The sequence below is a fragment of the Mixophyes fleayi genome, chromosome 7 (genome assembly GCF_038048845.1).
Source record: "Mixophyes fleayi isolate aMixFle1 chromosome 7, aMixFle1.hap1, whole genome shotgun sequence".
Classification (NCBI taxonomy): domain Eukaryota; kingdom Metazoa; phylum Chordata; class Amphibia; order Anura; family Limnodynastidae; genus Mixophyes; species Mixophyes fleayi.
This window is the reverse complement of record NC_134408.1, coordinates 3,295,460-3,317,364: the sequence shown is the minus strand read 5'-3', so window position 1 is coordinate 3,317,364 and position 21,905 is coordinate 3,295,460. Positions and strand designations below refer to the sequence as shown.

The following is a 21,905-nucleotide window of genomic DNA, read 5'->3' as shown; positions in this document are numbered from 1 at the left end:
CAGAGCCTATGAAAATAAAACACCTATATCTTCTCCTCTGTCTGAGCAAACATTATGGATTATTATTATTATTATTATTATTATTATTATTATCATCAATATATCCCTAAACTAAATAGATACATAATCACTCTTCCTTTATGGCGCATGAGTATTCTACATACAGTGGGTTTATAATCATTGTGTTAGGACTATGTATAATTTATATTTTATAGCTCTTGCAGTACCTCAGTTCCACCAGAGGTGTTGCTCTACTGATCACTGGGTCAGTTAGGATGTAATTGATGTCTAATCAGCCCCTGATCACCACCACCTGTGGCTGTCCTCTATAAGCATAGATTGGGCCTCCCCTCTCTGTTTGTTACCTGCAGAGCAGCTGCTAGTCTTGATTTATGCTCTTTTTGTTTTCCATTGCCTCTTGGAATTATACCTAGATCTTCTCTAAATCTCAGACTTTCTTGCTATCCTGCAAAGAACCTGTGTTATCTCATATCCTGTGCTCACTTATGTTTTACATTTGGAACAACTACCTGCACCTTATGCCTCTGTAATATCCTATCAGAAACAGTTCTTCCTCTTTCTGTATACCACTGATATATGCACTTATTGCTTTCATATCTACCAGAGACTGCAAACCTGATTTCCTATTACTTCTTGCATACTCTTGTTACCTGTGCTCAGTACTCTGCCTCCACCCTGCTAAGAGAAAGTCCAGGCTTCCTCTGCAGCTCCATGCAGTTATATTTAGAGACTGTGCTTTATCTGCAAATGCAAGCTTGCGTTTCTGCCTTTATACTGTTAAACTGAATGTCAGCTTCCAGTACTGGGTCTCTGTAACTTTACGTCACACTGTGTGCTTGTACAAAATAAATATTACCATCATTTACTAATCAGTGTCATCCTGTCTTTTCCATCAAACATCATACACTAGTTTGTAACACCTAGGAGTCAACACCTTGTAATATTGCAGTGTGCCCCCTAATCCCCTCTCCCATTCTATTTGAGCAATAGTATAATTAATGTATATTTATTGAATTAACATTGTCAGTAAATTAATCATAGGTCAGTACACAGCTATATTTTATGACCATGCACAAAGTCTGTCCTTGTACAGCATGATAGATAGATAGATAGATAATATGATGGTCATCAGGTATAAAATATAAACTTTTTAATCCATGTACAACCCAATATGTCATGTAACAGTCATAAGACAGCATATAACAGACTAATACCTTATACACACATAACTAGCTGATTCATGTGGAATTTTAGTGGAGATGGAGTTATATTATCTTAATACCACATTACGTCATATTCCTACACAATATTGTAAATTATTCCCATTTACATACAGCAATAAAATACCTTCCATACAGTAATGTTGGTACCATGCCTCTCCGCATACATCGCTATGTACTATACTTATATTTTATATAAACATATTAGCTGCTACATCAGTGAATAGATATGGAGAACACACTTGCAGTCACTCACCTCTGTGGCTGAACAGAGCAGCACCTGGGTGAATGTCTGATCATTTATAGTACAATCTCTCCTTGGAGGTCAATTCCCCTGGACATGATCAGCAAAGCTGGCTTAAAGTCTGTTACGTCTGTAGTCTCTAATTGTATAAACTCATACCCAACTAATAATGAGCTGAAACTTGGAGAACAGCACAAGTTGTAATTAACCATATTTGGTTCATACTTTTATTATGAGGTGAGGAATGTTTGTTAGGAAGTGACATCTACACCAAGTCCATATTTAAGAAAAATGTGATGAATACTAAAACTGGACATAAGTAGCTGCTATCACTGTCCATCACATGGACACTTTCTATGAGTGTGACAGTCATGTCAGAGTTACAGAGAGTAGGTGGTCATTTTGGGTGGCCCAAAGGGCACCATGGGAGAGATAGGGGTCTTAATTGCTTTTTTTTCTGTATTTTTGTGGGGCTTGTTCGGGCGGAATGGATCTAGCGCCTGGCCTGACATGGCCAACCCCAGAATCAAATAAGCCCCATTGACATCATCATCATCATCAACATTTATTTATTTAGCACCAGCAATTTCCATAGCGCTTTGCAATTGGGAACAAACATTAATAAGACAATACTGGGTAATACAGACAGAGAGGAAAGAGAACCCTGCTCGCAAGCTTACAATCTATAGGACAATGGGAGTTTGAAACAACAGTGCATGTGCTACATCATATTGCACAATGGACCAGATAGAATGCAAAGGTAAAAGTATTGAGTGGGCTGTGTGTGTGGAAATGTTGGTCAGAGGGCTAATGTCTTGTGTTAGCTGTGTAGAGGGTGGTAATAGGGTAATCTAGGGAGATTAAGATGGTGGTTGAGGAACATCATAAGCTTGTCTGAAGAGGTGGCTTTTCAGAGAACGCTTGAAGGTTAGAAGACTAAAGGAAAGTCTTACTGTGCGAGGGAGGGAATTCCAGAAATTGGGTGCAGCCCCGAAAAAGTCCTGTAACCGAGAATGGGAGGATGTGATGAGAGTGGAAGAGAGACGTAGATCTTGTGCAGAACGGAGGTGTTGAGTAGGGAGATATTTTGAGACAAGTGAGGAAATGTATGTCGGTGCAATTTTTTTGACGGCCTTGTAGAAGAATTTTATATTGGATACGTTGAAATACAGGCAACCAATGTAGAGACTGACAGAGTGGCTCAGTAGAGGAAGAACGGTTTGCAAGGAAAATGAATTTAGCCGCTGCGTGCAAAATAGATTGTAAGGGTTCAAGTCTGACTTTGGGGAGACCAGTAAGGAGGGAATTGCAATAGTCGATGTGGGAGATGATGAGTGCATGAATTAATGTTTTTGCGGTGTCTTGTGTCAGATATGTGCGTATTCTGGAAATGTTTTTTAGGTGTATGTTACATGATTTAGATATAGAGTTGATTGCATTGACATCACAAAATTTGTGTGAACCTCAATGCAGAAAGACAGTGTAAAGAGACAGAGTTCATTTTGAATGCTATGTACAGACAATTAGAAGGCCAGGACACTAATGAATGTCCTGGGCACAGAGCTGGAACTGGCATTTGTCACTTATAGGCTGGCTCCAATGTTAGATGGAAGGGTCCTCGTTGCAACCAGACAAGTCAGAGGTGCTGTCTATACACATAAAGAGGACAGAACGTGAACATTTAAGCTTTAAGAAACTCCAAGTGGCCAATATTTGACTCATTAGCTTTCATTTTGTGTTGAAGTCCATAGTCTTCAATGTTCAAGGAAGACGATTCATTCTTGAACGTGGCTTATGTTTGCAATATAAAGCACAACATTTCAACATTTCAGTAACAATGTTTTGAATTTAATACCTTGAAACATTACTCTGATATCCTCCATCTTTGCTCTATTGCCATATTTATTTGCAATTTCTATTGTGACGCAGCACATATAACACACACACATTACGACAGATCCTCTGTCACATTATTTGTCGTAGTTCCCAACAGCTGTTTCTAATTAGATTTGACACATGTAAAGGATAAGACCACACGTGGGGACTTCTTTTTAAGGGGCAATAAACAAAAATGAAAAATATACCAAAGTAGTGTATTTTTTTTAATATAACCTCAACCCTATGTTATTGTTTGATAGACAAACCCTCTAGCAGCCCCCTTGGTATATATTGTGATTAAAACCCCAAAGAAAATTTTAAAAAGATAGAAATTTCCTTGAATTCATCACCCTTTCTAAATTCTTAATTATTCTTATTAAATATGTGACATGCAAAGTGAACACTATATATATTTTCTTGGTGTCCATAAACCTTGTAGACCTGTTCCACTAGATTGGTGACATACAGTCCTACCGGGACATTTGTGGTTGTAGTACGTCTCTCATGTAGTGTTTCCATATGTCTGTAGCATTTTACTACTCTGTTTGGTAGTAACAATATGTCAGTGTTGCAACAAACAAACACACAGGTTTTGAAATGGCTTTGTAATATTTACACCTTAATTACTTTTTATTTGAAGTTTCTTTCCTTACATCTATAAATGTATATTGAGAACTGTGATATATCTTCATACAACAGTGCTATGATTAAACAAATGTATTCCATATACAGCACAATAACTCCAGGCATGCACGTAGGGGGTGTTTCAACCTAGAACTCCCGCCCTTTGGTCCGGTCTGATTGACAGGATGGTCCCTCCCTTAAACAAAAAATAAATTTTCAATAAATATTTCAATACATAGTGTAATTAGGTATTGTTGCCACAAACTAGACAATATTAAGGGGGTTGTCTTAGGATAAAGAGTCACCATTCCATAATATACTAAAGATGCCGAATTCCTCATGTCGTTGCAGCAAACGGTCCCCAGAAGTTGTCAGGCTTCGTGGACTCTGGATCCGCTGGGAACTTCATATCAGCCGAGTTGGCCTCCAAGCTCCATCTCTCCATTCAGCCGTTGCCACAGCTTTTGGCCCTGACTGCGATAGATGGTAACTGTGTCACCAGAGACTCCATCGATCGCATTACCAGTCCAGTACGGTTGTTGGTAGGAGCTCTTCACTCTGAATGGATAAGTTTCCTAATTTTTCCACAGTCCATCAATATAGTAATTCTGGGACTACCCTGGCTCCGGTTACATTCCCCCCAATTCAACTGGCACCATGCTCAGGTTATTTCCTGGGGTTCCACATGCAAGAATCAATGTCTTTCTCTGTTACCTCCTGCAAGGACTTCTTTCTCTTGCCTCACCTCTACAGCTCAACCTGTCCTCCCTGAGGCTTATTCAGATTCTTGGACATCTTCAGCAAAAGTGCTGCGGAATCCCTACCGCCTCATCGTCCTTGGAATTGCCCTATCGTTCTCATCCCTGGCAAAAGGATTCCCAGGGGTAGAGTGTTCCCATTAGCCTTACCTGAGACTCAGGCTATGGTGGCCTACATTTCCGAAAACCTAGAACGCAGTTTTATCCGTAAATCCAGTTGGATTCTTCTCTGTTAAGAAAAAGGATGGGTCACTTAGATCTTGTATTGATTATCGTAAACTGAACACCATAACTATCAAAAACCGTTATCCTCTTCCTCTCATCTTGGAGCTCTTCGACCGCACTTGTGGAGCTCAAATATTTACCAAACTTGACCTCAGGGGAGCCTACAATTTGGTTCGGATTCGCCAAGGTGACAAATGGAAGACTGCTTTCAATACCAGGGATGGGCACTATGAGTACTTGGTTATGCCCTTTGGGCTATGCAATGCCCCGGTTGTCTTCCAGGAATTTATTAACAAAATTTTCAGAGACCTGTTATACTCTTCAGTGATTGTTTATCTTCACGACATCTTGATCTTTTCTCAAGACCTTGCCTCACATAGGGAACATGTCAAAACCATTCTATTTCATCTCCTAGAGAACCATCTGTATTGTAAACTGTAAAAATACTTATTCGAGCAACCCCAAGCACACTTCCATGGCTATTTACTCTCCAGTACAGGGTTGCAAATGGATCCTAAAAAAAGTAGGAGCTATCCTTGATTGGCCTCAACCTTCTGGCCTTAAAACCACTCAAAGTTTCATCCGCTTTTGTAACTATTACCGGCAGTTTATTAAAAAAATTCCTCGCTAATTGCACCCATCACCTCCCTCACTCATAAAGGGGGACAGGTGAAAGACTGGCCCTAAGAGGCCATTATCGCTTTTAAATCTCTGACAGAGGTCTTCTCTGTTGCCCCTATTCTGAAGCAACTTTACCAACACAAACCATTTAATCTTGAGGTAGATGCTTCCTCAGTCATTGTGGGGACAGTTCTTTTCCAGGAGGATTCCACTGGCACCTTTTCCCCTTGTGGATTCCTCGCCCAAAAAATTTCACCCTGTGAAGCTAACTATGGCATAGTTAAGGAGCTCCTCGAAATCACAATAGCCCTGGAAGAATGACGATACCTTTTGGAAGGGGCTCTCCATCTCATCACGGTTTACACAGACCATAAAAATCTCACTTATTTACAGTCAGCACATCTTATGAATCCTTGGCAGGTCTGTTGGTCACTCTTTTTCTCCAGATTTCAACTACTCCTGACCTTTCGTGCTTGGTCCAAGAATGTCAGGGCTGATGCTCTTTCAAGGTCTTTTGATCCCTCTGACTCCAGCATTTCCATTCCGAGACCCATCATCAGCCCACACAAGGTTCTAGCCCTAACCAAGTCCTCACCTAAGACACCTCTGGTTGGGCATTCCCTAGTGGAAGTCCATCTTCGTCCCAAACTTTTATCCTGGACCCATGACTCCAAATTCGCATGTCATGTGGGCATTAAGAAAATCATTGCCCTCTTATCCCAAAATTATTGGTGGCCTTCCCTGAGCTCTGATGTCCACAAATACATTGCTACCTGTGATGTTTGTGCCTGCCACAAGACTCCAAGACGATCTCCAGCCGGTTTTCTTCTATACTTCCAGTTTCAGAGTCTCCATAGACAAGCATTTCTATGGATTTTGTCACAGATCTCCCCAATAGCAATAGGTTCAACACCATTTGGGTGGTGGTGGACCGCTTTTCAAAATGGGCACACTTTGTCCCTCTCATGAAATTATATTCGGCCCCTGATCTCTCTCTCCATTTTATTAAGAACATCTTCCAACTCCGTTGTTGTCCCTTGGAGATCATCCTTGATCGGGGAGTACAATTTCTCTCTAAATTCTGGCAAGCCTTTTGCAAACATCTTAATATTCAACTAAAATTCTCCTCAGGCTACTATACCCAGACCAAAGGTCAGACTGAGCGGGTCAACCAGGATTTGGAGACTTTCCTCCATTGTTATTATTCTATTAAAGTCATTGTATCGCTTACCAATAAAACATTGTCCAATGCGATTGTTATGGTTCCAACGCACAAATATATTTAATTGCAATATATATCAGAATTTGCAGCTAACCATTATTACACATTAATTATGTTACAATAAAGCAGGAAAGTATAAAAGCACTGAATACATTACATGGTCCTTATAGTGTCCACCCAGGTCCTGTGAATACAGCCATGCTCTCACGTTGCCAATATCAAAGAGAGCTAGAACAAAAGCAAGCATGCTTGTATATAGTGTTCAGATATCACTTAGTGAGGTCTTCATTGGTCCAGGTTAATGATATTCCAGTTCCTTGCAGGTTATAGATCAGTTCAATTGATCCTTTCAAAGGGGTGAGGGGATACCTCCCCCACCCACTGTCCACATGTTTTCACTCTGAACGACCAGTTCAAACTGACCCACAAAGTACTTTTGAGCATTAATCTCATATTGCTTGTATCTTGCGATCGCTAGATGTGATCACTACTCTGTCCACATTGGGTTAATGTTGGTGAAATAAGCTTTAATATGAGACTAAACTACCTTTTAAAACACCTGAACCATAAATACCATTACTACAGTATTATCAATGTATGAATAAACAATCTAATACATTTTACAAATAAATAAATGTGGATTGGAACCTTAAGATGAATATGTAAATGTAAGTGTATGCGTGCATTAATTATTGTGCGATTCCGCCATGACACGTGGGGCATCCTGGAGTGATCATCTTCCTTGGACGGAGTTCTCTCACAACAACCATCAGCACGAATCCACCAAAGTCTCCCCTTCTTCACTATCTTTGGTAGACATCCTGTCTTACCGACCTTTTCTGAGGATTCCACTATCTCTGTTACCGCTGTTCAAAGCACGGTCCGTGACTTTTCCAGGATCTGGTCTCAGGTTCAAGACAGATTGGTACAAGCCGCCAACCGACACAAACACTTTGCGGATCGTCATCGCAGGACCCATCCAGTTCTTCATGTAGGAGACAAGGTGTGGTTATCCACTCGTAATCTCAAACTCAAGGTTCCATCAATAAAATTTGCACCCCGGTATATTGGATCTTTTTGCATATCGCATAAGATCAATGCTGTTTCCTACAAACTCCGGTTGCCTCACAATTCCTTTCATATCTCTCTACTCTAACCATTAATTCTTAGTGAATTTTCCAAGAATCTTTTTCCTCCTCCTCCCATCAAATCGGTCATGGGTGATGAATATGTGGTCGAATGTATCCTAGACTCCTGTACTATTCGAGGCAAAATTCAGTTCCTGGTTCATTGAAAAGGCTATGGCTCAGAAGAAAGATCGTGGGTGGGCAAGAAGGATTTATACGCCCCCCCCGTCTTCTCTTTAATTTCCTCAAGAGCCAGTCTGGCAAACACTCGGTTTCAGAGAGAGAGGAGGGAGGTACTGTCAGGTGCCGTGGTCACCTGTCTCTGCCAATCGATGTGTACCGTTGCCTAGCAGCGGGACGCTTTCTCCCACACCCGGGTTTCTGCGAGCGCATGCGCACTCCCCATCCCGTCCGTTTGCATGGTGATGGGACGTCTGCACTTCCGCTCAGCAGTCAGCGTCCCTGACCGCCGATAATTAGCTCCCCAATTAGGGACCTTGTTATGCGTTTAGTATATCTTGCTGTGACTATTATAGTCACCTATAGTTTGTTTAATAACTTTAATATGTTTCAGAGATTAGCTGCTTGTCATTTAACATTGTTGGTAAAATTCAAATGATTATATTTCTCTCCAGACGTATTGTCATTTACCATCAGCTTTTGTGACAGTTAAATTCATTATATACTTTGTCTGATAACATCTTTCTCCTGGTCGGTCACACATATGTCTGCTTTCATCAGAATTCTCATTAGTAAGACAAATTGTCTATTATCTTGCTTGACATATAGGCAACTCTTGACATCAAAAGGTATATTTACTAAACTGCGGGTTTGAAAAAGGGGAGATGTTGCCTATAGCTACCAGTCAGATTCTAGTTATGATTTATTTCATACAGTCTACAAAATGACAGCTAGATTCTGGTAGCTTTAAGCAACATCTCCACTTTTGCAAACCGCAGTTTAGTGAATATGCCCCCAAGAGTTAACTAAGATCAGTATCGGATCTCTTAATGTATATGCAGTAAATTGAATTTCCGAGGCTTAGATCTAAGTTACTCAACCCGTATCTAGATAACTATTAATTTAACAGTCTGTGACATAAGTGTCAGCGATGACACAATCTAATCTCTTCACTACATAAATATGTTTTTTTAATACACTTTAAACTAATTTTATTCTACTTTGTATCTATATTATCATTTACATCCTTTGTTTATAGCCTTGAAAAAGCAGAGGCGAAACGCGCGTTAGGGTCAGCGGCAGTGCCTAGTTCACTGCCATTAGAGACATATTGGTTCCTAACTATATAGTAGGCTATTTCTATCGTTATATATCTATAACAACAAAGATTTAAATGAGATGGTTTATGACAATAAAAAAATATAGTAGGATATTTCAAATGCTGTAATAAATTAGGATGACTCATAAGAATAAATATGTTTTAATGATAGATATTGGAATGATACATATGTAAGAGATGAGATGAAAAAACATACATAAAAATCTCATCACCGGCTCCACGGAAGATGCCGTAAAAATAAAATGAATTTTTAAAGACACCATTTTCTCCTTTTTCAATTTTCTGTACTGGTTTTTAACATATTCACTTTTACAAGGCCTGGTTTAGAATAAGGATCATTTTTAAGTTATAACCCAAAAAAAATATTTTTATTGCAATAAAATTATTATAAGAATAGCAGACTGGAATGCTTTCATACTCAACTCTAGTTTCTCTTTTTTCATGTTGTAGACTTTTTAACTGTGTCGACATTCTGAAGGTCAAAACTCTGGTGTCAACATTCTGAGTGTCAACATTTTGTACCCAAGAACATGTGCAAAAAAAATTATATCTTTGATACAACACGCTCAGCAAATCTACTAAAGTTTGTTAATCTTTTGCAAACCTCTAATTACAAGCTGTTCGCTAGTTTGGATGTTCATAATCCTCCTCCTCATCATCTAATACGTAGATCTGGCCCTGACCACGCCAAAATAAAATTACTTTTTCAGCCATATCTATGACTATGTCCCAGTCTGAATCCATGCATAATTGCTCGATCACGCCCTTATTTTACATTGCTTACATCAGACCACCCCTTCCATTCCCCCGTCACATCACTTTAGGCGTAAAGTAGTCATAAGTGTCAAAAAGTTGCAGGTCTGAATAGCTGTAATTTTGCACATACACTTTCTGAGCATGAACGGGATGAAATAACACAAAGATACACTATGCAATCGGACATATGTCTTAATCTGAATTAGGCCCATTATCTTTATTATTTAAAAAAAAAATCAAGCTGAGGATTTTCAATTAACATTGGTAGTTGCTGTCTTGGAAGATGTCTGACTTTCATTTATTGTATTAAATGAGATCCTTGAGCGTTTTTTTTGAAAAGTCGCAGATAATAAAGATCTAATATCTGCACCACTTTATTTTATTGAGTTACCAATTTTCAATTACTGTCTGGACCTGTTTAATTTCTCTCTGAGTGATTGCTGCAGTCATGTGGCTTATAGTGTCCTATGTTTAATATAAAAATAAAAATGAATGAAAACACTGCACAAAAATCTTACATGAAAGAACGACTTATTTTACCACCAAAACATTTCACAGATATATTTACACATTTTTAAAAGTACAATAATGATATCACTGCAGATAACAGTCGCTACACCCGGGAATGGGGGGTGAGTTTCAGGAGACCAATTAGCTGAGATCTGGTGCATCTCATTACACAGTAAGACAGAGGACAATAATGAGGATAATTAATAAAATGCAGATAATACCACCAAGTGACCATAACAATGCCTGTAAAAGACAAAAAAATGTTGTAATTATTAACATGTCTCCGTCATTTCCATATAAAGCCAACTACACCCACAGTCCAATCCTGTCACTCAGCCAATTTCATTGCGTATTTAGTGAAGCCAGTATAACTTTATATTAGTGCTCAGCACTTTTCTTATCTCCAGAGATCTATTACATGAACGTTACTGAACTATTTTCTTTTCTTTTATATTTTTCCTGCAATGTACACACTGTGATGTTTTCCCTTTTTGTAGATTTAACTGCACTGTAGGAGGAATATTATCATGAAGCTACAGTGTTATGTTTTATTGATATGAATTCATGGTCCAAGTTACTGATTGTTACTCTTTATTTCTGTACTTTTGTTTATATAGTGCCTCTGTATTACACAGCGCTGTACAGAGAATATAGAATCATTCACCTTAGCTCCTGTCCCCTTGCTAACTTACAGGCTAAATTCTCTACCACACAAACACACATACACACTAAGGTCCAAGTTTGTCTGCAGAAAATGAACCTACCAGTATGTTTTTGAGCTGTTGGAGAAAACCCCACACAAACTTGGGGAGAACATTTAAATTCCACAAGATAGTGCCTGGTCAGAGCAAACCTATGGCTTCTATTACTGTAATAGGCTCAATAGCTGTTACCAGCTGCAACCAATCTCTACTGGGGACATTAACTGATACCAGCTACAACCAATCACTATTACCTGGTACATGTGACACATTATTGTACTGGGACATTTTCTCATCACTGTAACCTATTACTGTGACTATAGCAGTATCCGTTGCCCGTCACTGTTCTGGGCACATTATCTGTGACCCATCATTGTAATGTGGAAATAATTGTGTCAGTGGCCATCACTGTCCTGGGTAAAGTAGCTGGCACCGGTGACCTATCACTGTACTGTGTTCGGACAATACCTGGTACCAGTGACCTATCAGATCTAGGTTAACCTGTGCATTGTGTTTGGTACCCTGCTTTTCTACCTTTATTTACCTTGTTAGAAAGATTAAAGATGTTTCCAGTACGACCCTAAATTTGGAGCAAATAGAAAGAAACATATTAAAGCATATAATGATAACATAAAGAACATGACGCGTTTCCACGTATCATGCACTAATGACATTGTGCTTTGTGTCCTAAACCTCTCTGACTTCAACCTGCTGTTGTTTTCTCATGTGAAATTTATCATGTTGTTGGTTTCCTGGACTCACCTTCTTCTGTATCATCACTACCTTCATCTCCTGAAACAAACCTTTAATCCCCCACTGACTTATCCCTGATCATTAAGTATTTTACAGAAATCCAAACTAACTTGTTACAAATGTCTTCATAATTCTGCTGCAGACACTGAACGAGGCAGGAACACAAACTAAAAGTGGACCATGGTCGTTGTGCCACCATCTGTGACATTGTTTTACTATTGTTTTACTATTGTTCTTAGCTGTACAAAGGTATACCTAGCTACAAAGATCTTCTGCATGTCTGACTGCTATGTCCTATGGTAATGCACTTTACATTTCCTCTTAGAGATTGGAGGTGCTTGTAAAATTGTATTACTTGATTTATTACTTGAGATGTTCTTGCTGCAATGTGAGGGATTTCAGTCCAAAATAGGATCGCCCACGTCAGGATAAATAAAAACTACGCTTCCTCCTTTCCACCCCCTTAATTACAACATTTTCATTGTGTACTAGAAATACTGCTCTTATTTATATGGTAAATAAGTCATGAGTGTAAAGTTATATCAGGACTGTCTTTGTCTCCTTAGTCACATTTATGTATTTTAATATTTTTATTGCATTATTTTTTTCGCCTTTAAATGCACTTTCCCGTATAAATTGTGTCTATGTAGCAAAGACGTCACATCACTGTACTGTGATATTACCTGACACCTTGTGACCCATCTCTATACTAGGAACATTAGCTAGTACCCTTGACCCATCATTGTGCTGAGGAAATGAACTGTTATCTGTGACGCATCATTGTACTGGTGACATTACCTGGTACCTGGGACTCATCACTGTACTGTGATATTACCTGACATCTGTGACCCATCTCTATACTAGGAACATTACCTGGTACCTGGGACTCATCACTGTACTGTGATATTACCTGACACCTGTGACCATCTCTATACCAGGAACATTAGCTGGTACCCTTGACCCATCATTGTGCTGAGGAAATTACCTGCTCTCTGTGAAGCATCATTGTAGCAGTGACATTACCTGGTACCTGTAACTCATCACTGTACTGTGATATTACCTGACACCTTGTGACCCATCTCTATACTAGGAACATTAGCTGGTACCCGTGACCCATCATTGACCCATCATTGTGCTGAGGAAATGAACTGCTATCTGTGAAGCATCATTGTAGCAGTGACATTACCTGGTACCTTTAACTCATCACTGTACTGACAATAATATATAGGACATTTGACCCATCACTGTACTGCGGGCAAAACCTAGTGTCTGTGATCCATCAAACTACTAGGGACATTATGTCTGTTACCCATCATTTGGGATACTACTGGGGATATTAATTAGCATGTGAGGATAATCACTGTACCGGGATCATTATCTGTTACCTGTGGCCAATCATTAGCTGGTATCTTTGACCTATCACTGTATTTGGCACATTACCTGGTACCTGTGGCCAATCACTGTACTATGGACATTTTGCTGTACCTTTTGACCCATAGGTATACAGGAAATTTAATGTATATCTTTGACCCATCCCTGTATTAGGAATATTAGCTGATACCTTGTGATGAAATGAGATCTCCTAGACAAACTGTACCTCGTTTCTCACACTACGGGGATACGTTACTATACTCTTTATCCCGAGTTCCCAGTAATCCCCCAGTCAAAGCAGCAAATGTATTTGATTTATTCAGTTATGTTCCAAATGTGCCAGAATTATGTACAGTGATGTCTATATGTAATTATTACACATTTATATTATGCAGTTTATCATAACCCAATGTGATAATATTTAGTGGAAGCACAGCTGCATTCACATATGTGTATATATATATATATATATATATATATATATATATATATATATATATATATAAACACTGTCAGAGAGATTTTGTGGTACTACCTCACCCAGGTAAACAGATTAGCCACACAGTCATTGTTGGCAAATCTGAATTTCCCCAGATTAAATTACTCAGAGTGTTTATCTTCCAAGGAGATGGATAAGGGTCTATTATTTAATCAATGAGATTTAATGAACTTTTCAGATTATATGGGTTAGGAGGCAATTTGATTATGTTCTCAGTGAGCCTTATTGTATGTGTCAATCAGAATAAACATAAGCCCAGGCCTGCCCAGACATCTTGTCACCCTCTTTGTGGTTATTAATGTGACTATGGTTTACATTATAATAGAGGGTGGCGGGCAGAGAGTGGGATATCTGGATCACAAACACTGAACAGGATCTGCAAATTTATCAGTGAGGCAAGGCGCTGTGTGAGCCGATATCCCAAGTCGGGAGCCACAGGACTGCAGTCAGCGTTAACGCGCAATAGGACCAAGTGTGTTTGCAACTCAATATCGGCACAGACCCAGCAGAGGAGAGTCTCAGGCTAAAGATTAAGCCCCAGACTGGGTATCTACCATCCGGGGTTTAGCTAGTGGGTAATCATATAGCTGCAATTTGCTAATGTTACTATCTTGTTATTCTTCTTCTTATTATTATTATTATTATGTTGTTCCGTGTGTATTTACGCAAATAAACTGCACTTTTATATTTGTACCAAATCCTTTGCCCGAGCGATCTGTACCCACGTGTGGATACCACTGACACGTGTCTCCAAATACTTGTAAACCATGATTGTATTTTGGACGCAAGCTGACACCTGTCACCCATCACTGTAATGGGGATATTAAGCCTACATCAGTAAGTTGGCTATTTGTGCTTTGTCGTTAGTACTCTGAATTCATGTTATTATTTACCTCATTAGTAGGTTCCCGCTTACTTTCCTTTTGTCTCTAAATTAGGAGAAAATGGAAAGAAATATTCACAATAACAAAATAAAAATATAACGAACATCCATGTCTTATTGTGCACTAATGATATCTTCCTGATCTAATGAATGTCTGACTGCTTCATCCTGTTCTTATTTTATCATGTGACATTTAACATGTGATTGGTATGCTGGAGCCACCTTCTTCTGGATCCTCACAGATAATTCTGCTTCAGACACTCAACAAGACAGGAATACAAAACTAATATATTCTGGATTTTATCATCATCATCCTCATTGTATAGTTATATGGTGCCACAGATTGTGTATTGCCTGACATAACGTGCATAAATGAAAACTGTAATCATAATAACAGGTTTGAGGGTAGAAATGAGCAGAATAAAATGCATGGATGCAATTAACAAAACAAATCGCAGGCATAAAAAAAATATCATCATCAAACATGGGTACAATTGAGCAGAATAATAAATACAGTGAAGCAATTACCAGTACACATTACAAGACATGCAGAGAAAATCCGCATTAGAAATGACAAAGGACAGAATAAGACATGACAAAGGACATACAAGGTAGACGGATGATGGACAGATGAGAGACAGAAGGTAGAGAGGAATCTGACCTTGAGAGCTTACGCTCTAGCAGGTAAAAAGAGACAGTAAGATCAAGTGGGGTAGTTTAGTTTGGGGTATGGTGATCAGGTGATTGGGCAGTTTGTAGAGACATGGAGCATAGTGATTGGAGTAGAGGTACATAATGGTGCAGCATTTTATTAATGTACTAAGCATCAATGATGGGGTGGTAGCAGGCAATTCTGAGGGAGTCAGGTAGAGATAATGTAGAAAGGTAGGAACTAATGTAGTTGAGGTGTCTCCTAAGCAATCACTGGAGTCCTGGAGCATGGAGGTTTGGGAAATTGAGGAGCCGGATTGCAGAGCACCTGGTATCCAAATAGTAGAGCAACCAGTGGCACACCAGCCATGTTGTAGGGGGTCTAGACTAATTGAGCAATCAGAGCTGCTTTAGAGCAGTGGAGCAACCAAATAGCAGAAGCAGTTGGGTCACGGCCTCTGATCCTGGGCTGGGGAGGTCAGGAGTGAGAGCTGGGCGAGGCCACTGACGGCCAGACACTGGGGAGTCAACCACTTGGTAAGTTCAGATCAAGGCTGTCCGTGTCTGCATAGATGCGCTGGTTCTCAGTGGCTCTAGTAGGTACAGATCACTGTTCCAGGGTTGGGGAAGCCTGAAACTTTGCTATAGAAATCATATAGATTTCAGACGTTGCCTTTGTCAGTAACTATTTACAGCATCTGGCTAGTTTATGCAGCCAGTGAAGGACTTAAGGCTATTGACAGTTTACTAATAGTAAGGAAATACAAATTAGCCTCTAGAATTATTCCCTAACCACCATTAGTTGTGAAAAGGTCAAACAAGGAGAAGTGGGGAAGGGAAAGAAGAGAAAGAAAAACCTTTATTCCATATAAATCTTCAAGTTTTGACGGGTCAAATATGTAATCCCTTATTATACCTGCAGAATTATTTATCCAATACACTGTTTAGAATTGATTTGAGCGCCTTATGGCTCTTTTATTTCAAAATCCATCATTCCTATATATAGGTTTTTATACTTCTAATCCTAATCTTTAAAAAGGGCAGCTCTGTTCTCCCTCTATTAATGTTATTGCAGAATTTTCACTGTCATTGATTACCAATTAAGTGACAGATTTAGTAAGTTTTTTTAGTCTGTGTTGATAAACCCATTGAAATTTCCTCTCTATCCCCCATTTCTTCTATGGTCGTTATCTATCACTTATCGCCCTGGTAAATTCCTGTAGACTTTGTCCCTCCCCTCCTTTTTGTATTAGCTGGGTTATGTTATTGTCATGTTTATTGTTCAGAGGTCAGGTCCTCCTATCTTATGATAACAGAAAATATCAATAAAATCAAATAATCCCTTCTAAAAATGTATGTATGCATGTATTTACTAATGGACACTGGTCAATTAAGCATAAGAAACCCATCTAAGAGATATGTAGGATTTCCTATCCTGACATGTTTGGAGGTATGTGGTAATGGTCACCAGAATAGATATCTGAATTGTATATCAGAGTGGGGTTCTGTATGCTGTATGCTGTCACATATAAGTCACCAGGGTGGAGTCCTTCACAGAATACTGACAGTAGAATGAAGCTCTACATAGCATATTGGTCACCAGATTATAGGGCTAAATTGGAAAAAAAACAGGATACACATGCCTAGGCACTGAGAGGATACACGGATACACACAAAGGGCCTAAATCAATAAGGAGAGCAAAGCAAAAAAAGGAATAAATTTGTTCCTGGACAAACCATGGTACAATACAAGGGGTGCAAATTAGTTTATTAGTTGCACATAAGAAAAATACTGGCTGTTTTTTTCATGTAGCTCACAAATACTTAATAGATTTATTTTTACAGTTACTAGTTGATCTAGGACATGCCTTTCCCAACTATAAATCTGCCATCACATTTTAAATTTACCGTCACCTCCAATGTAATATGGTTTTGCCCAGGTGCGAAGTTACTCCTTTTTTATGCTTTGCTCTTTTTAATGACTCAGTGTATTTCTCTGGGCAGTACTATATAATCCCCCAGTCCTGCAGACCCACAAGTCAGGAGACAGATTGCATGCACAGTATATAATGGCTCCCGTCCCATTCACACTTTACAGGGCAGAATTAAATAACATGAGGAGCGGGTACCATATGCACACTAGGGTGTGCCTGTACAATTAAATCTGCTTCTTGCTTCACTTTGGTGCCAAATGATACAAAACTATTATATAACTCTATGAGGCTGTGCACTGTATACTGCTCATCAAGACAAGCCACTTCCAAAGTGTTGGATAATCTACTATGACGCCTGGCATGCCTTGAGCACGAAAATGGCTGAGAGCAATTTCCATTTCAATTTAAAACTTAAAAAAGTAAAAGGAATAAAACAAACAAAATATCCTGTGTGTTTTGTCTAAAACTTAGCCTGATTGCTCGAATTGATATAGTCTCATCTACTATATAAATGTTTAGATAACTTTATTATGATTTAATTATACAGTACATTAAGCAATTTAGAATTTTCCACGGTCATAAACACGCTCCCAGCTGCCGTGACTTTGGATGTTTGCTGTATGAGGTTACACATGATTCCAGCCCGCAGTCTCTATCTCTACCTGTCACACAGGTTTTAGACCTACTGAATTGCTCCCAAACAGCGCTTACACCCCCACACACTTCAGGTTTGCCACCAAGTGGGCAATAGGACCACAATATACTGTCCCACACTGGCACACAAGGCTTCTAGTTGATTACAGACTAGCAAGGCCCACACCAGTGAACAAAGGGTTAACTCTTCACACTTCCAGACTGTTACACAAATGTAAATACAAGCACACACGAAGCTTGTTAATCAAATGTGTCAACAAATCACACACTGGCATTGAAAGAGTTAACTTGGTCGAGCTGATTCTTCTTAACAGGCTAATGGATTCGTTAGAGTATCAAGGACGTCACATAATAAATTATAGATTTAATATACAAAAGTACAGGGCATTCAGATATAAGGAAAAATAATTAATAACCAACTGATATAACATACACAAGCAAAGCAGTTTAAATTAAAAGGGGTTACATTCAGAGCAGCACTTACATGGGTTGCATATTCTGGCCAAGGGAAATTGTCTTGGAAGATGGACAGCTTATCAATGTGAATTGATTTTCCCAAAAGACTGAAAATTTGCTGTACTTTGTCTCAGCTTTTTAAAGACACCTTTACACCCTTCCCCACCCCCTGGAGTTGTGGTCTGTGATAGTTTTTTCAATCACAATTTGCATGCTGTCTGATTTACTACTTAATTCTACTATGTGACCTAACTTTTCTGTGGAGCGTCACATAGACCCAATTTTATTATTATTAAATCCCCTATGAATTTGTCCATCTTTTGATACCAAACAGGCCTACATACATTGTATTCATAGAGCTTACAATCATTTCCTTAACTTCTCTGTGGGACTGAATTCTTAATTTGACATATGAGCTGCCCTTCATCATGCTTTTGAGGAATATGTGGTTAATCACTACTTTTTATTGATTTTAAGTGGCATATTTTTAAAATGAACTCTTTTTGTCTATATCACATATAGCCTAAATCAGCACATGGCCTCTTTGAGCTAGACACCATGCTGAGCGGTTCCTAGAAGTCTATTCAGATGTCAAAACTCCATCCCAGGCCAGGCTAGATCTCACAGCAGGGGCTCTTTAAAGCTGCCACAGGTGACACTGCTATCTTCTCACACTGGAATGTGCAGAGCCATCAAATACAGACAACAGACTTTCTGTCTTCACATTTTACACTTTAGTAGCTTCAACTTATCAATGGATACATTTGATATAACATATTTACACTCCAGTTATGATTTAGGCCTTAAAAATAACTCACCTTATCGCTTGTCTTCATATCTAGAAAAAAAAAATATAAACAATAATCAGAATTACAACTAATAAACAATATTAGTCAAGTACCAAAATCAAAATGGTAAGATATACAAAGAAGAATTTATGTAGAAAATATTATACTGTTTATTGTGCAGTGAATCTCTGGAAATGTTTCCACTTTTCCACACACCTGGGTCAACTTTTAGGCTGCTGTGGCATTTTCAGAGTATGCATGGACTACAATGCACGTTGGCAACGCCATACAAACCTACTGATTAAATCCAGGGCATTTTGTAGCACACATAATCTAAGCTTCGCAACTGACCTCCAGAGAGGGGTACTTAGTAATATTGTCAGAGGTCTTAATTTTACCCTAATGAGGTAATTGCATATTTGATACATTGTATACATTATAATGAATTATAAATGTATATTTTTTATTTTTTATGAAAATTCATATGGAAAGTTAAAATGAATTGTTGCTAAATGTGAACATTAAAATGGAACAAAACCTGAAGAAAAACAAACAGAACTAAGCAGCAGCGGAACTAGCGAGCTGTGGGTCCCGATGCAGAGAGGCGGGGAAGAGGGAACCAGGGCCCACAGCTCGCTAGTTCCGCATCTGCCATGCAGCGGGCCCCATTAACTCCATGGGCCCTGGTGCACAGCACCTACCGCACCAATGGTAGTTCTGCCACTGGAACTAAGTGTGCTATCCTGAGTTTCACTGATAGGCTGACCAGCATTAGTGGTCAAGGAGAACAGGTTCCTGTGGTTATGGCCCTTCACTGAGAAGCTCTGTTGGAGAGATACATGTTCTCCACTTGTACAGCTGACCTATAAGCCATAGCAGAAGCTGCAGGCAGTGGAACATTTTTTACATCTCTCTAATATCTCATCAGAAGATTACGGATTAAGATTACATGATTTCATTTTCTGGTATGACATGCCTCCCCAAATGTGAATACTTCTTTTTTTGTTTTTTTTTTATTTAAGAGGGGTTGTTTTGTTGTGCCCTGCCTGTGTCTATGTTATTTTAAAGTGGTGGTGCCATGATCAACCAAATTTACATTTGAAGTTTGTATTCCCAGTCAATGAGAGGATTGTTAATTGTTGTCATGTATAATACTAGAAAGAACAAGAATTATTGTAAACGTCATAATCTACGATATTCCTCCATATGTATTTCTGTGAAACAGACCTTATCAATCTGTTTAAAGCTGCACTACCATCTACGAAAAATATTTTACTGCTGTACCCCCCACCTCCCAGTGGGAGCCCCAGGGGCTGCCTCTTATAGATGCCTTCCCTAGAAGTCCTCCATTCTTCTAACATCCCTGCAATTCTTAGAGGAGTGGAAGATGCGAGCAAGAGGACCAATCACAAGCCACAATTAGAGATTGCAGCTTGCGATTGGTCCTCACACCCCTCGCTCTCAGCCAGTTAACCCATTTATTCCTTTATATATGAAAAGATTGTGCTCACAGGGAGTTTTAAAGTAAGTGTTTTCATTTATTGAGTTGTTTAGTTTCACTTTATTTAAGGAAACTTAATTTACAGATGGAGCAAGTTTCTGTGAAATCATTGTTTCCACCTATCATGATGTGCATGCTGGATAATGTAACAATATCTCAGCTCCCTCTATTGTCTGTCAGTGGCAGTGGGGACGGATTAGGTGTGAACAGCTCAGGCATTAGACCTGCTCGATCTCGTTGTTCAAAGTATCCTTCTCCATCTGTTGTCACAATATAAAGATATACATTCACATTGTCAACAATCTCACGCTTTTCTACATTACCTATAGCGGTGTCAGGATTGGATGGTTGAATTAACCTGTGTTGTTCTGAAATAAAATAAAAATGCTGTAAGTAAAACTAATTTATCGCATAATGATTAACAGGAATATACAATACATTTACTATTATAAATGTGTTATGTGATAAATAACATCATTTTTCTGATGTGTATATTATATTTTTATAATATTTTCTAATCAAGTTGTAACAATTAGAAACAAGTTAAACAATTCTGCATTGTTCAGCATTTGTTAGATATTTGCTGTTACATTCAGAGATTTCACATCAACTTGGACAAATAAAACATTATGAGTAAGGAGTGAGGATTCTCAATATCATAATTGAGTGAGGTGTAACATGACAAGGTACTACAAGAAATCTGGCTTAGGGCCTTGAATAAGGGTCTCAATCACCAATGGAAGAAAGCAACCTGGCTAGTAGACCACTGACCTAACTGATATGTTCAACAAGGGGTAAGACTTTTCTCAATGTCATCTATATTATAAACAAGCCTAGAACTACATAACAAGTTACACAAAGGAAACATGTCTGTGGATTAGAACAAAGGCTTCCACCATCACTGCTAAATTAAAAACTAGTTACCAGACCACTTATCCAACTCATGCTTTAAGGTAGATGTGAGGATTTTCTTCATGTGATAACATAAACCCATCTTGTCAAAAATTACAAAGCACAAAAATCAAACCTGTCTAAGAATTATAGATACTGGACTGCACACAGGTACTAGACCAATAAGCCAGTGCATGCTTAGAGTAACTAGTGGAATATCACAAGGTTCTAAGGGGAAACCTACCAGCGGATTTGAACCAGGGCTTCCATCATCCCTTTCCATTGACTACCAGGCCACTGTGCCAACCAATGCTTTG

At 38.9% G+C, this 21,905-nt stretch overlaps 1 protein-coding gene across 1 annotated transcript in view; it reads right to left on the bottom strand.

The window, feature by feature from the left end:
- Nucleotides 1-10,510: 10,510 nt before the first annotated feature.
- The window catches only part of LOC142098239 (uncharacterized), a 32,242-nt gene continuing 20,847 nt past the window's right edge, over nt 10,511-21,905 (bottom strand). The window contains exons 7-11 of the mRNA XM_075180930.1: nt 21,021-21,065; nt 19,227-19,246; nt 14,724-14,759; nt 11,752-11,787; nt 10,511-10,749 (exon numbers count right to left, since the gene is read on the bottom strand). Of these exons, the coding sequence (XP_075037031.1) occupies nt 10,672-10,749; nt 11,752-11,787; nt 14,724-14,759; nt 19,227-19,246; nt 21,021-21,065 (215 nt within the window). The 3' untranslated portion in view covers nt 10,511-10,671. The remainder of the gene's footprint in view (nt 10,750-11,751; nt 11,788-14,723; nt 14,760-19,226; nt 19,247-21,020; nt 21,066-21,905) is intronic.